This window comes from Penicillium roqueforti (assembly GCF_015533775.1).
Source record: "Penicillium roqueforti strain LCP96 04111 chromosome Unknown scaffold_04, whole genome shotgun sequence".
Classification (NCBI taxonomy): Eukaryota; Fungi; Ascomycota; class Eurotiomycetes; order Eurotiales; family Aspergillaceae; genus Penicillium; species Penicillium roqueforti.
In genome coordinates, this window is record NW_024067568.1 from 251,417 (window position 1) to 265,109 (window position 13,693).

Below are 13,693 nucleotides of genomic sequence, written 5' to 3' on the forward strand. Positions count from 1 at the left end.
TCTGGCATCGGAGCAAACGACGCGAGACGGGAAAAAGCAGTGTAAATTCCCAATAGGGAGGTGGAGGGGTTCGGGAATGTAGGGAATTCGGAAGATGGCGTAAGATATGGAGATCGGCAGATTCCAACCGTTTTTATATAGTCACACAATACACGTATTGAGCAATCCGATCGAGAAACGAGGCGAAGAGAAAAGAGAAGGGAAGAATCATAAGGGATATGTGAGAATGAAAGGATCAGACACGCTCTAAGAACTAGCATTGGATAATCAAAAGGAAAAAGAAAAAAGGACAAGAAAAGAAGGAAAGACTATTGTCAGTCGATCTCCCCCACATCAGGGAATGAGTTGAAGGTCCTTACCCGTGGACTCCATTCAGACTGTAAGCCGTGCAGCATGCCCAAGTGTAGGAGCGGAGACGGGAAGAGGCGGTTCAGGGGTTGGCCCTATGATTTTTGGTACAGCCGGATGTGGGAATTAGACATATGTAGTGTTTATATTGTACATTACTACAGTATAGAATCTTTGAATATCTAAAATCAAGAACTGCAATTCTCTGATATCCCTACAATACATCCAAACCTCCGTACACAGGACACGCCAAGGAACATTGAATATCAAAAACGTCCGAGGGTTCGTGGACGTGACCACGCTATGGCTCCGTTAGGTTTAGCGCGATGGGTCGGGGCAGTTTTAGTCCGGTTAAGTGCATTTTACCCCTTTTCCGTGTTTTTCTTTTCTTTTCTCTTTGCTGTTGGTTATGTTGCGCGCCGTGATGTTATTACATGTATCTTATTATCTGTTATCTCGCTATCTCGTTGCTTTTATCCCCATTTAGAATGATAACACTGTAAGGCGTTTCAGTTTATATTGTTCCCAGGTTATCCCCTTTCTATATCTAAACGGCCCAAGCGCATATCATCCTGCAGGCCAATGGAATAGGCAATTGGGCGGGGACGCCAATTCTTACTTTTGACTTCGGCTTTATTACGGAGTACTTCAGAATGGTCTGCGCGTCACTGCATGGCATAACGGGATCGACATATATATCACTTTTATAATTATCAGCATGCTCCCGAATATAACCACTATCACATAGTCTAACCTTGGATCGTACATGTTGTACCTATTATTAAACTTAAAAAAGGCATGGTTCGACTCAATCCCCTAGCAACAATCTCCCGGGACAATATAAATAGCAAGATCAGCGAATCGGTCATTCACATGTAAAAGACTCAACGGATAGTACGGAGGAGTCCATCTACATAATTCCCCTTGACATGTAACAATGTATATGTCTGTATGCGCTAACCAACCAAAAGCGGAACGCTCGGCTATGTATGTATATTTCAATCCACTTCAACAGGTCGGAACATGGAAGAGTCTCACGACTGAAACTCCGATCTGGTGGAGACACTCTGAGGGTCCTAAGTCCAATACGGCCAATTGCACCAATCGATCTTGTTGCGCTGACGACTAGGGCTTGATAGTGCCACTCTCGGGGTGTTCCTAGGTTCAATGCAATCTCCCGTCATACCATGGAATATAGCATAGACAATTAGGGGTGGATATTCGGTAGCTGTGAGAGAACACATGTCGTATGATGGCAACGGTCCTTCACGGAGTCTGTACCGAGCTGCTCCATAATAACTAACTATATACTACACAGTTAGTCACTACCTTGGACGTGGTTCGGACGGAAAGATGACGAGGCAAGCCAAGATGCCGCCGACGCCCCATACAAGCGCTATTCCTTATTGTCGAGTAGAAAGGCTAGGTGTCATTCAAAGGACCTTACTATTCAGAGCACGTGAGAGCATCTCACACCCATGGACAGACCATGGAGACCAGTACATGGACGAGAAACACTAATGACTCTGATACGAACATCAAAGTTTAAATGCATGCAAGGGAGGGGCTGGATCTAGATAGTGTTTCCTAGTGCTGTGTACTTGTACTTGGTGTTTATATTTAGCATCAACCTCAAACCCTCACAGTTTCGCCTTCGCCGTCTCCTTCTCATCCCCCCTAAAGCGATAAACAACATCCCCAAAACTGCCCGTAGGAAAAACATAATACCACCTCAACTCCACAGTCCCAGTATTAACAATCCCATGCTCGGCATCCGAAGGAATAAAGACCGTACTCCCAGCGCGTACTTTGCTCACAACCCCGTCGATAGTCACATCGCCCTCGCCGTCAAGGATATGATATATCTCAGCCTGTGTGTGGCGGTGCGCGCACAGGTGGCCTGTCACTGGGGGGCAGGTTGCTATTCCTGCGCACAGGTGTGTGGACTCTGTTTGCGGGGATGAGATTAAGGTGTGCCAGGATATATCGCCGTGGATTGGGGCTGGGAATGTTTCTGGCGATGTTGTTTGTGTGTAGGTCGAGGGGAGGATTGTTGGTTTTGGTCTTTGGGTCATTTCGGTTTTTGGATATGGATAGACTATAGTGGGAGGTGTTGATGTGGTTCTGGTTTGCGGGGGGGAGGGTTTATAATTTATCTTCTCTGTTAGGTTGCGCCTTCCATATTTACATGTGTTAGGTAGTTCTCAAACGGAAGAAACGAGGTGGGGAAATAGGAAGTGGCAGATGTAGAAGGAGCGTGGTTGTCGAGGAAACACTTTCCTAAAAGAGAAAGTACGTCCCACCGAACATGACCTACACTCCGACCTTGGAAGGCTGCATGCATTATGTGCCTAAAACAGATCGCGGGATAAGAGGAGCAGCAGTGATAGGAAAGTATCGCAAGTAACAAAGAACTCCACCGCTAATGGATGGATTATATGGAAAAATCTGACATTCGACTAGAACAGCATATCCGTACTCCCATGCAAATGCGGAAGCAGATCGAGCCCCATAAGACACCGATGCCAGTCTGAACGCCATGCAAATGGACCTAGAATGAAACCTTCTGCTACAACTCGGTTATCCTCGAATCTGCGTAGCTTCAATCAACCTGGACATGCAAAGAAAAAGAAAAGCCGTGAGGAAACATCCTCAAATTATCACCGTACCGTGCTGGAACAGAAAACTCCACGAAGAGCAAGCAAAGGGAGAAGCAGGAAAGAAGACCGAAGGAAAGACCGGAGAAAAACGTGCAGGTATCGAAATTCAGGACATCAATCCCAGCGGATAGAGAATAAAGTTATCAACACTGTGCCGGAGACAGGATAGAAGACAAAGACTAAGAGAGGTCGCTTTGACTAATCGCCCCAGAACATGATGACTGACAATAAAGGTGCACAATGAAGATTACCCAAACCCAACTCCACCAAACACGCAAGAAACCCCCGGGATTTCCTCTGAAACTGGACATGAAGAAACCGACCGAAACCCCGGGGAGAGGGGGGGTATGTGACTGGGAGCCGGCCTAGGAAACCGACAAAACAAACGAGCAGGTTGTAACCATAACAAGTAGCGAGTCTCAAGATTAGTACCTAGGAGTGGTCCTACGATCAAAGAATGATCACCATCTCAACCCGGCGTCCGACAGAACAGTAAACAGACTGAAAGGATGAAGGAAAGAAAATGGGGGCAAAATCCGCAGAAACACCAGCATGAGAAGGGAACGGGAATCAGAAACAAGACGACGACGGTAAATGGGAATTGAAAGGGAAAGGGAAACCCATATTTGCGGGTTGGAAGTGATGCAATCCGAAGGCATGTACAAGACAAGACAGAGAAATAATAATGTATGCCAGATCAAGACTCCATTATCATGCAGTAGGAGAAAAAAATAAAACATGATCACATGTCGGTATCGTCAACGTTGAAAATCCCGGGTTCGGTGCCGTCGTGCGTCTTCTGGACGCCTGTCATGCGCTGGTCGACCGAGTTGCCGGCACGGTGGCCTCGTCGCCAGTGATCGTCGTGCATGGAGTCCTCTTCCATATGATCGCTGTCGTCCATAAGGTGATGGTCTATAGAACTTTCATTCACAAAGGTGAAGCCCTTGAAATTGGCTTGCATCCCGGGGGATAAGGGTGTGGAGGCTGGCATGAGGCCGTTGGCGAGATTCGCGGCGCGGAGATTGAGCGAGTTGTTCAGCTCCATAGCGTTTGTGAATTCGGGATCGAAGTTCGATGTGTCGGTTTCAGACTGCAGCAGCGGCTTGAACGGAGGAATCACTTCCTTGCGGCACAGCGTTTCCCAGTTGATGTCGTGGAAGAATGGGTGTGCCATGAGCTCCTTAGCATCGCCATTGGCGCCAAGACGATGCTTGGGATTCCGGTTCAGCAGACCCTTGACGAAGTTTCGGCCCTCGGAGCTAAGCGCATCACGGGGGAACCGGACTTTGCCGAATGCGATATTCTTATACATCTGCTGAGTATCCTCGGCGTAGAACGGACTCCAGCCACAGCACATCTCAAAGACCAAGACACCCAGGGACCAGAAGTCAACCATCTTCGTATATCCTTGCTCATCGAGCAATACCTCCGGAGCCAGATATTCAGTGGTACCACAGAAGGTATTGGTGGTGTCGTTTTGTGACAGGTTTGCCTTGGATAAACCGAAATCGCAGAGCGCAATGTGACCGTTGGCATCCAACAGGATGTTCTCCGGTTTGAGATCCCGATATACAATGTCGTGGTCGTGCAGATGTTGCAGAGCCAGGATCAACTCGGCTATGTAGAACTTCGCCCGGGCCTCCTGGAACCGACCCTCACGCTGCAAGTGCCAGAACAATTCACCGCCCGACATGTAATCCGTAACCAGGTAGAGATCTGTTGGGGTTTGGAAGGAGAACTTCAATCCTACAATAAAAGGAGAGGCCGTCATCGCGGTTCGGACTAAGATATTGCGCTCACCGAGCGTGTGTATCACCTCCTTCTTCTGAATGATAACCTTCTTTGAGAGAACCTTCATCGCATAGATACGCTGTGTGTCCTTCTTCTTGACTTGATAGACCTGTCCGAAAGTTCCTTTACCGATGAGTTTGAGGACGAGGAAGTCATCCGGTCCGACCTGCTTCCGATCAGTCCTTTCAAACTTCATATCGAGATGAATTTCTCCAGACACTTGGCTGTCGCCGGCACCGCGCGCGACCAAGGGAAACCAGCCTTCTAGTCGGCTGTGATCCTCCTTGAGGTTGATGCAGAGGCGTACGTGACCCAAGAAAGCTTCCTGGTTGTTACGGTCATAGACTGTGACATCGAGTTCTGATTGATCTCCCATAACATCACTTGAAAGAACGTGTTAGTGAGTGACACAAGTGAAGGAGTTGGGGTGGGGTAACATACAAGGTGGCCTCGTGATCCCAGTGCGGGTCTGTCACGGGCGTCCGTCCCTTGTGCTCACCCTCGACGGCACTGTTGTGAGAGCTGGATCGGGTCTTCAACGGAATAGCCATGGGCCGACCAGCAGCCTCCTCGGCATCTGACTCCTGCTGGCGCAGTTTCTTTTCCTCCTCGCCGTCGCGAGCACCTTTGGAGATGTACTCATTCCATTCGAATACACACACCACATATGGGTCGAAACTTGGTCGCAGTCCTCGACCATCGGTGATCTTCAAAAATAATTTACCATTGATCGGGCCCGTGGGTGCGCCGTTGGCCGGGGATGTTGATGTTGCAGCCGCAGCCGCAGGCTCGGCCTCAGGCGCAATTTCAGACTGGGACTGGGGTGGGAATGCTTCATCGAGTTTCATAGTAATCTCGTCCGTGGAGCTTTCCATGTCTTCCGACTTTGACTCAGACTGTGGGGTCTCTTGCGAGGTCTTTTTCGGGGCGGAAGTGGCGGTCTTTTCCTGGGCGGTTGGGAGCTCGTTGGACATGGCCCGGGGAGTAAGAGGTGGGGTATTCTTAAGACGCGACCCATCGGGTGCGTTTTCAGTTAGCTTGGCTAGGTTCTCGGAAGATATCGAGACATGCGGTTTCTCATGGTCGAGGAGGGGAGCTTCAGTCAGGGAAGAGGCATCTGGAGGGAGGGATGGATTGCAAAAATGGGTGGCAAGAACGGGGTCGTCAGAGATACTGGATACTGGGAGGGAGGTTTGACGGCGGGAAGGAGGGTCTTCTGGAGGAGTTTGTGTGGGTGAAATGAGGTAATTCTTCAGCGTTGTAAAGATAGAAGACATTGCTGGACTCGTCCCGAGGTCCATCTCATCCGAATCATGCTGTAACAAGGAGTGTGGAGGGGTGTGCAGACTGGGGTGTTCCTCATCCATCTTATCAGACCCATCTTCCCGCTCCATCATGACAAAAGACTCGGATGAATCGGAGGAGTGTTGCGTGTGCGCATTTGATTGAAGGGTCTCAGAGGGTTTCGACAGACATGACCATAACCGCGGAAGACTCGCTTTATCACCGGAGAAAGAACCAACCTGGAAGTAGTTGTGCATAATGGAAGGCAGACGCTTATCGGCCGGATCGGGCTCGGGTGTTGCGATTCCTGTCGGCGTGGGGGTGGAATCAGGCGACCCAATCTGATCTTGGGTATCGTCTTCTAGTCCGGAGCTATGAGATTAAAAGGTCAGTCATGAGAAATGCCAGCTCCGATATAATCTGCAATTCCACAGGCTGTAGGCAAATTCCGACAAGGTCCGAGACGAAAGGCGAAGCACCAAGACTTTAAGAGAAAGCCAGCATCCTCGAAACGCCATGTTTCATGCAGGTCAACCCTAACAAGAACAGACTGTAATGCAATGCGGTGTGAGGGGATCGTGGACCCTCTTTTTCCCTCCTTCAACCCCGCCTTTCAAAGGGAATGCCTTGAGTCAAATAAGAGATATAGGAAGTTGACTCACTTCATTGTCTTCATGTCGTCGCCGTGCAACACGGGTCCACTCTGCGCAGCCATTGTGTTTCCATTCAAGAACGTCGAAAAATGAAGAGGAACAAGAAGTGGGGGTAAAATTGGGAAGTTGGAAAGAAAAAAAAGAGATGCGGATTTTTTGATGAGCTAAGGGAGTTTGCGGGATGAATTTGAACCCGTTCGGATTTTCCCCAACAAGAAAATGAAATCGGGTTTATTTCCAGTTTTATTCGATTTGGGAGGTTTGGAAAAGAAAGGAAAAAAAGATGTTGATTTGGTAGTTTTTGGATTTAGAAGTGGAATTCTCTGCGGTAATATAGAACCCCACTGAAAGATCCTTAAAGGGTTCTCACTGATAGTCCATGTTTCCGAGTGTATTATCAAGGCACGTGTAAGACCATAAGAATATAAGATATAATCTTATGGGATAACCCAGCTGAATGAAGCTGAAGCTGACTATAAGGCAAAGGTTTCGAAAAGGACTAGAACTAAAAAAAACCCTGCAAGGACATTGACGGCTTCTTGTATTCTCGAATAATCCCGAGCCATCCACGCCTTGTTTCCCGATTCGTACTATATCTCAAGAGGGAAAATGAATGAGAAATGAATCAGAGCTGATATTATTATTAGAAATCAGAAATCAGAAATCAAAATGGAATATTATTAGGAAAACTAACGTCATGTGGAGGCCCAATTTGCTCAATAGCCCTAGATATCAAGACCTCTTCGTCTAGTCTTTCCCTTCTGATTCCGCTTTCTAGAATGTGAAGGAAACAAGATTATCGCACTTTCAGGTCACGGTCCCTAGTCCGAGTGACATTAGGCTCCCAAGAACATGTGGCTACACCCTTTTCACAAGATGTTGAGTCTTATCGCGCTTCGAATCTCCACTCACAGCGGGGTATCTCGTTCATTCTTGCATCTGATGACAACATCGGAGTATACGAAGTAGCGACAGACCGCTTTTTATATTCGGATGGTTTCCGTGTTCTAGTACTAGTACCTATATATATGACTCAAAGCCGGTACGCTTAGTCTATACACTACCCTGCTTAAGATAAATCTCTTGCGATTCTTTTGCATAAAATAATGAACTACAATTAACTCTGAAACCCAAAGATCGAGACCGTGACAATCTTTCAGCTTTCAATATGGCCCGGGTCTAGCTCTCAGCTCCCCTTGCATCTACATACATACCAGGTGAATTGTGAGATATGCTGTGGTCGGCAGTGGGACCTTATGTACGGCGCGCCCCGATGACGCATGTGGAGGCCTTAGAGGATCCCAGTCTTTGCGCTAACGTGTGGTTCGGTGGATTTAAGACCCGGGTCGTGCGTGAATGATGTACGTGCCACATAAGTGAGCTTACTGTGACTGTACAGTCATTGTAGATGAAGGAAAAGAGACCCTAAAGAGCTATGCCGATCTACGGTTTTGGCCCAGCTTATCCAAAGTAGGATCCATGCTCTCGAATAGGTGGGGCGAAAGAGGCGATCGACGCTTACTTCCGCAACCTCCCTTTTATGTAGTATGACGAATGACATACTACGGAAATAAAGATCCAAGACGTTGATTCTGGGATGATATCTGACTTCCTCATACCCTGGACTTGCATGATAAAAGTGTGTTTTATTTACATTTAACATGGTCGTACGGTTCATACTCAAATATTGGACATCTCGACAACCTTCGTGGTAATGCCCGGAGTACAGCCGAGACCTGCATGATTTCAATGTGCATTCTCCGTTATGCACAAGATCGAGTCCGAGTTTGGATTGAATTTGGTCATCTGCATCGGGAGATGATCGGCGGGCTTGTACGCCGTGCAACAAAGTAAGCTCCTCTGGGATATATGGTTTTACTCGAGCTTCCAGCTGGCTGCAGAAACTATATTTAATCAGAACCAATATATTTTCCGGGGGCATCCTTATATTAACCATTCGGATTTCCCGGTTGCCGAGCCGAAAATATATGGCTTCGGTCCTTCTATCTGATTTCTTGCGGCGTTTTTCTTTGATTGCTATTTAAACCTGCTAGAACGAATTCAGATATTATCTATAAACAACTGGTCTAAGAGATGACTCGATACCGTGATTAAAAGCATGTTACTTTCCTACTGACCCGGGATATGGTTCGCTCAAGCCTCTTACGGGTTCGAGTCAGGAGCTATCTCTCACATGTGATATTGGAGATTGACTGCAAATAGAGGCATAGATGAGGTCAGTGGTTACACAAGCAATTAACCTATGCATTATGCGTTTCGATGCAGTCGTCTCTTTGTTGGATGGATGCAATAATTGACACCCAATAATGGGAATGTGATTCGGGAGAGAACGGTGCACTATCCCACCGGTGAATACTTACGGGATTCTCCCAACATGTAGATCTATAGTTAGATGGACTCATCTTGAGCATTGAATCCCCGCACTCCCATACCGGCCAAGGGGTAACACAAAGCCTATGATATCAGTTTAATATGAGCATTTTGAGACGGCAATGGCGGTTGGGGGTCTAGAATTGGAAAAGAACGGATATCGAAAAACAGCAGGATGTTCGCCCGATCAACGACCAGCCCGAAATGCTCCGTTGGAGTAGGAAAAAGCATATGACGTCATGGAAGATGATACGCGGTTTGCCTTGTTTGCAATATCTATATGCACCTCTTTCCTGTTTCGGCCGCCGCCGCTTTTATGAGTAGATATCAGCACTGGCTCAAACTCCTTCTTTTCAAGGTTCCTCTTCATTCCAGGGACGGGAGTTGGGTAGTCATGGTATTTTTTTCAGTTATTGTGATTGTGATGGTTACTGTGGTCTTGAGAATGGTAAAAAGTAATCTGCCCATTTTGTATAAACTTGGGGGTAATGGATGGTATACAAGTTTCCGCAAGACAAGAAGTCAAATAGGCAAAGAAACTGCGGACATGAGGTAAAGCTATAAACCAATTCAGCAAATGAATAATAGATATATGCTGGCGTTCGCCGTATTGATCAACTTGAACGTGCACAGGATGACACAAATGTGCCCACAACGAGGTCGCTGTACGGAACCTATCGTCTTCTTGGCTCACCATTTTCTGCATCAGTTCGCCGCCTTCTTCATGATGGCCCACATGATTTTCAAAGGGGGAAACGAACATTTCGTGGATGTCACTGGCAGTAACCAAAGGCTTTTTGATGACATTGCCCATACTGCCAAGCGGGAGAGAAAATGCTGTATTAGGAATAGTCGTAGGGCTAGGCCAGGTCTTCTTGATGATAATTCCCCTAATTCCAATGGGGAAAGCAATAGAGCTGTGAATCATCTTTGTGGTGACCCGAGCCTTTTGAGTGTTGCCCACGATCTCAAGTGAGGCAGAAGAGCAAGTGGGAAATCGGCTTGGTGGTGATAGCTCCTTGGATGATGTTGACTCGATCTTGAGCTTGGAAGGTGTTGGCATCTTTCGGTTCGAATTGGATAAAGAACTCCAGATCGACCGGGAAAAACACGTAACCGGGGTCAATCGGGCGTCCAACTAGTGATGGTATGTTGGGTAGAGGGGGATCGCATCGGTGCTGTGATTATAGGGGAAATTGAAAATGCCTGCTGCTTCCCATACGTCAACCTACAAAAACTTATTAGCCTATTTCACAGATTGAAGGGAATCGCACCACCTGGGAGCCCTCTCGCGCAACGACCTGGCATATTTGGCGTTGCAAAGTATTGCATGCCCAACACTTCTCCCCAGCAAGCCGCTTGAACTAGGAGCAGGTACCGTATTGCCAAATCATACTGTAGTGGAGGGAACCCGTTCTCAACAACGGTCAGGTGATACAAGTCTTAGATTTTAGGTACCGCTGTTTTGTAGTTAACTAGTTAGTTATGTAACATTCAGGATAGCACTGATAACCTAGAATCTAGTTATACACTCCTCTCATCTCACGAATTCGTATATTACGTTCGCCCCTTTGACCATTGCATGTGTTGTTTCAATCCGCATACACCATATACATTGCGAGCAAAAGCGGCGGAGGTGAGCACTAGAACGGAAGGGGAGTGCTAAGCATTGCCAGATGTTTGCCGCGTTTGCAGCTTGTAATGTACCCGGAAAAACTTCGGCCCTTCGCAAAACAGCTATTCCTCCCCATCTGCGCTTCCCCAGCATATCGACCAACCATCGACAAAATGCCACGAAAGCTAAGGGCGGCTGCCCAGGCGGCTGCACAGTCGATAAGTGAGTTGATCTGAATCTCACGTTGGCCCACACCTGCCACAAACATCCGTCCCTTCGACTATGCTTTGAATTTCATCCTCTCCTTAGACGCGTTTGCGACTAACCACATTCAGAAAATGTACCTTCAATTCCAGATGGGTCCGATGAGGAGATGGCCGACGCGATTTCCTCTCAGCCCTCCTCGCCCGTAGTCGAACCAGAAGACTCCCCCGAAGATCCCGATGTCGAACCCGAGGCTGAACCAGAACCTAAACGTGAACCAGAACCTGAACCTGAAGCCGAAAGCGCAGAGGTTCAGGCTTCCGAAACTCCTGCCACACCCAAGCCTGCCACACCCAAGCCAGAGGAAGAACTGAGTGCTGCGACTCCCGCAGAAGACTCACTTCTTGCCGACACTGACAACACACCTTCCTACGGACCTGGCCGCCCATCACTTCCGCCTCGCGGCAAGCGTCGCATTGGTCGCCCACCCAAGAACCCTCGGCCTGAATGGGATCCGGCTAACGGAGATCCACCATTGCGAGTTACTACTCCAGTCAAGAGACGCCGTGGTCGGCCTGCTGCTAGCGGGGGACGCTGGGCACGCAACCGCGGCCCCTCTCACCTCACCCAGGTGCCTGTCGACAAGGAAGGAAACATGATGGACGTAATCAACGACGAAGTATCGATTCCACCTGACCCAATTGGCGCTACTAAAGTCGATGAGAATGGCCACCTACAAGGCGGACGCGAGTATCGAGTCCGTACCTTTAAGATCCTTGGCCGCGGAGACCGACTCTACATGTTGTCGACTGAACCGGCCCGCTGCATTGGCTTCCGTGACTCGTACTTGTTCTTCCAGAAGCACAAAATGCTGTACAAGATTATTATTGATGATGACGCCAAACGTGATTTGATTGAACGCGATCTCATCCCTCACTCTTACAAGGGACGAGCCATTGGTGTTGTCACCGCGCGCTCAGTGTTTCGCGAGTTCGGCGCAAAAATTATCGTTGGTGGTAAGAAGATCACCGACGACTACGACGAAGCTGCTGCTCGCGAGCGCGGTGATGTGGAGGGCGAGTTGGTCGTTCCGGAAGACCGGCTGCCCGGACCTGGAGAAACTTACAACAGAAATCAGTACGTTGCCTGGCACGGCGCAAGCAGTGTTTATCACACAAATGCGCCCGCGGTCCCGCTTGTTGGTGGAAAGCCAGTTGATACCAAGAAACGCCGTGTGCCAGTGACTGATGATAACTGGATGCTCGAGCATGCCCGGGCTGCAAGGTGAGTTGATGTTTGATACCGAGCCACACGTTGGGCCGTGGACTAATACATAGTATAGTAACTTTAACTCCAAGCTCGCCGAAATGCGCCGTGCCAATCTGGGTGGTGTGTACGATGTGCACACCAATATTATGCAGCATCCGAAAATCATGCAGCCAACCCACGCCCGCTGGGAGCGCGTTTCCCCGGCTCCGACTTCTGTCCCGACCGAATTGACGACGAACATGAACTCATTGAACATCTCAAACGAAGCTTCTTCTTCCGGCCACGAAAAGCAGACGCCCCACGAAACCCAGGAATCGCGCGAGGCCACCACGGGCGAAACTTCTACCGAAAGCCCTGCCACTACCTTTTCCCCCGTTCCCACCCATCTCCATGACCACTACGTCATCCAGGATATCGTCTACGAATCCCCGCCATACTCAAACATGGGCATCCCGGGCCCTGATGGTGATGTGCAAGATATTGGCCCCAACGGCCTAGTCAGCGTCGCCAACCCCAAGCATCCCGAATTCATGAGTCCAGAGATCCTCCAGTTGCTTCCGTCGGAGTGCAAGGAAGCGCTCATTGATGCTGCAACACAGGAGGTTGAATGGAAGACCAAGTGGACCACCGAGACCATGAACGGCGAGCGTACTCAGCCAACCAAGAGCTACGCCTGGTACCCGTAAACCCTGTGCTTGATTTTTCTTTTTTCTTGGGGTTCTTGCGAGTCGGCGAAATTTATGGGTTATCATGGGCTGGATGGGTGGTTGGACATGGCAGGCGAAAGCCGCTGGAGTTATTTTCTTTCTTTCTGCTTCCGAGTCTGCTTTCGCTTTCTCAAGATATGCCTAGGATAGATATTTGACCATGATGTATTGACTGGTTTTTATTCCTTTTCGGTCTTCGAATGCATGCCGGGTCTACATGACTGAACTTGGCTTCGAATGATAGCCTTCTAGATAATGACGAACCACATTTTTTTTTCTACGATGACATGATGCTGGCCTGCTAGCCTTTCTGGGACCTTCGTCATAAATACGTTCTCTCTCTGGTAGCCCTTCGTCCGTATCTTCTGACTGTATGTAGTAGTACATGGACTAATGATTTACAACTAAATTTATGATGCATATCCAAAGCTGAGAGTTTAAAATTAATAACTTAGCTTACAAGAATAAATAAAACAAAGAAAACCGAGGTCATCTAAAACTCCAATTGAAAAAAAAAGCAAAATAAACATGAACCCAAGAGATCGAGGGAGTCGGCTTGAGAAAGGGTGTTGAGGAGTGGAACAGCCAGATAAAAAAAAATGACAGAAGACAAGACAAGACAGATCGGCACAGACCTCGGGGATACCTAGGTAGTGTCGGATCATATGTAAGGAGGGAATGGTAGAGAAACAAGAGAGATAGAGGTAATAAAGAAGAGTTACCGGTACGTCAGCACCGGGAGCCACAGGTGGAAAAAGGCTGATAGAA

At 48.2% G+C, this 13,693-nt stretch overlaps 2 protein-coding genes across 2 annotated transcripts; one reads left to right on the top strand and one right to left on the bottom strand.

Annotated features, from left to right (window-relative positions):
* Positions 1 to 3,750: 3,750 nt before the first annotated feature.
* Positions 3,751 to 6,801, bottom strand: schA (serine/threonine protein kinase SCH9; the record flags this gene model as incomplete). The annotated part of the gene is made up of 3 exons (XM_039070464.1): positions 3,751 to 5,185; positions 5,244 to 6,458; positions 6,749 to 6,801. 3 exons carry the CDS (start codon positions 6,799 to 6,801, stop codon positions 3,751 to 3,753), a joined length of 2,703 nt encoding a protein of 900 aa, XP_038930887.1.
* Positions 6,802 to 10,918: 4,117 nt separating this feature from the next.
* On the top strand, positions 10,919 to 12,904 carry LCP9604111_2933 (chromatin structure-remodeling complex subunit RSC7; the record flags this gene model as incomplete). Its single annotated transcript, XM_039070465.1, has 3 exons — positions 10,919 to 10,967; positions 11,081 to 12,233; positions 12,292 to 12,904. The coding sequence occupies 3 exons, from the start codon at positions 10,919 to 10,921 to the stop codon at positions 12,902 to 12,904; spliced, it is 1,815 nt and encodes a 604-aa protein (XP_038930888.1).
* Between the last annotated feature and the right edge of the window lie 789 nt (positions 12,905 to 13,693).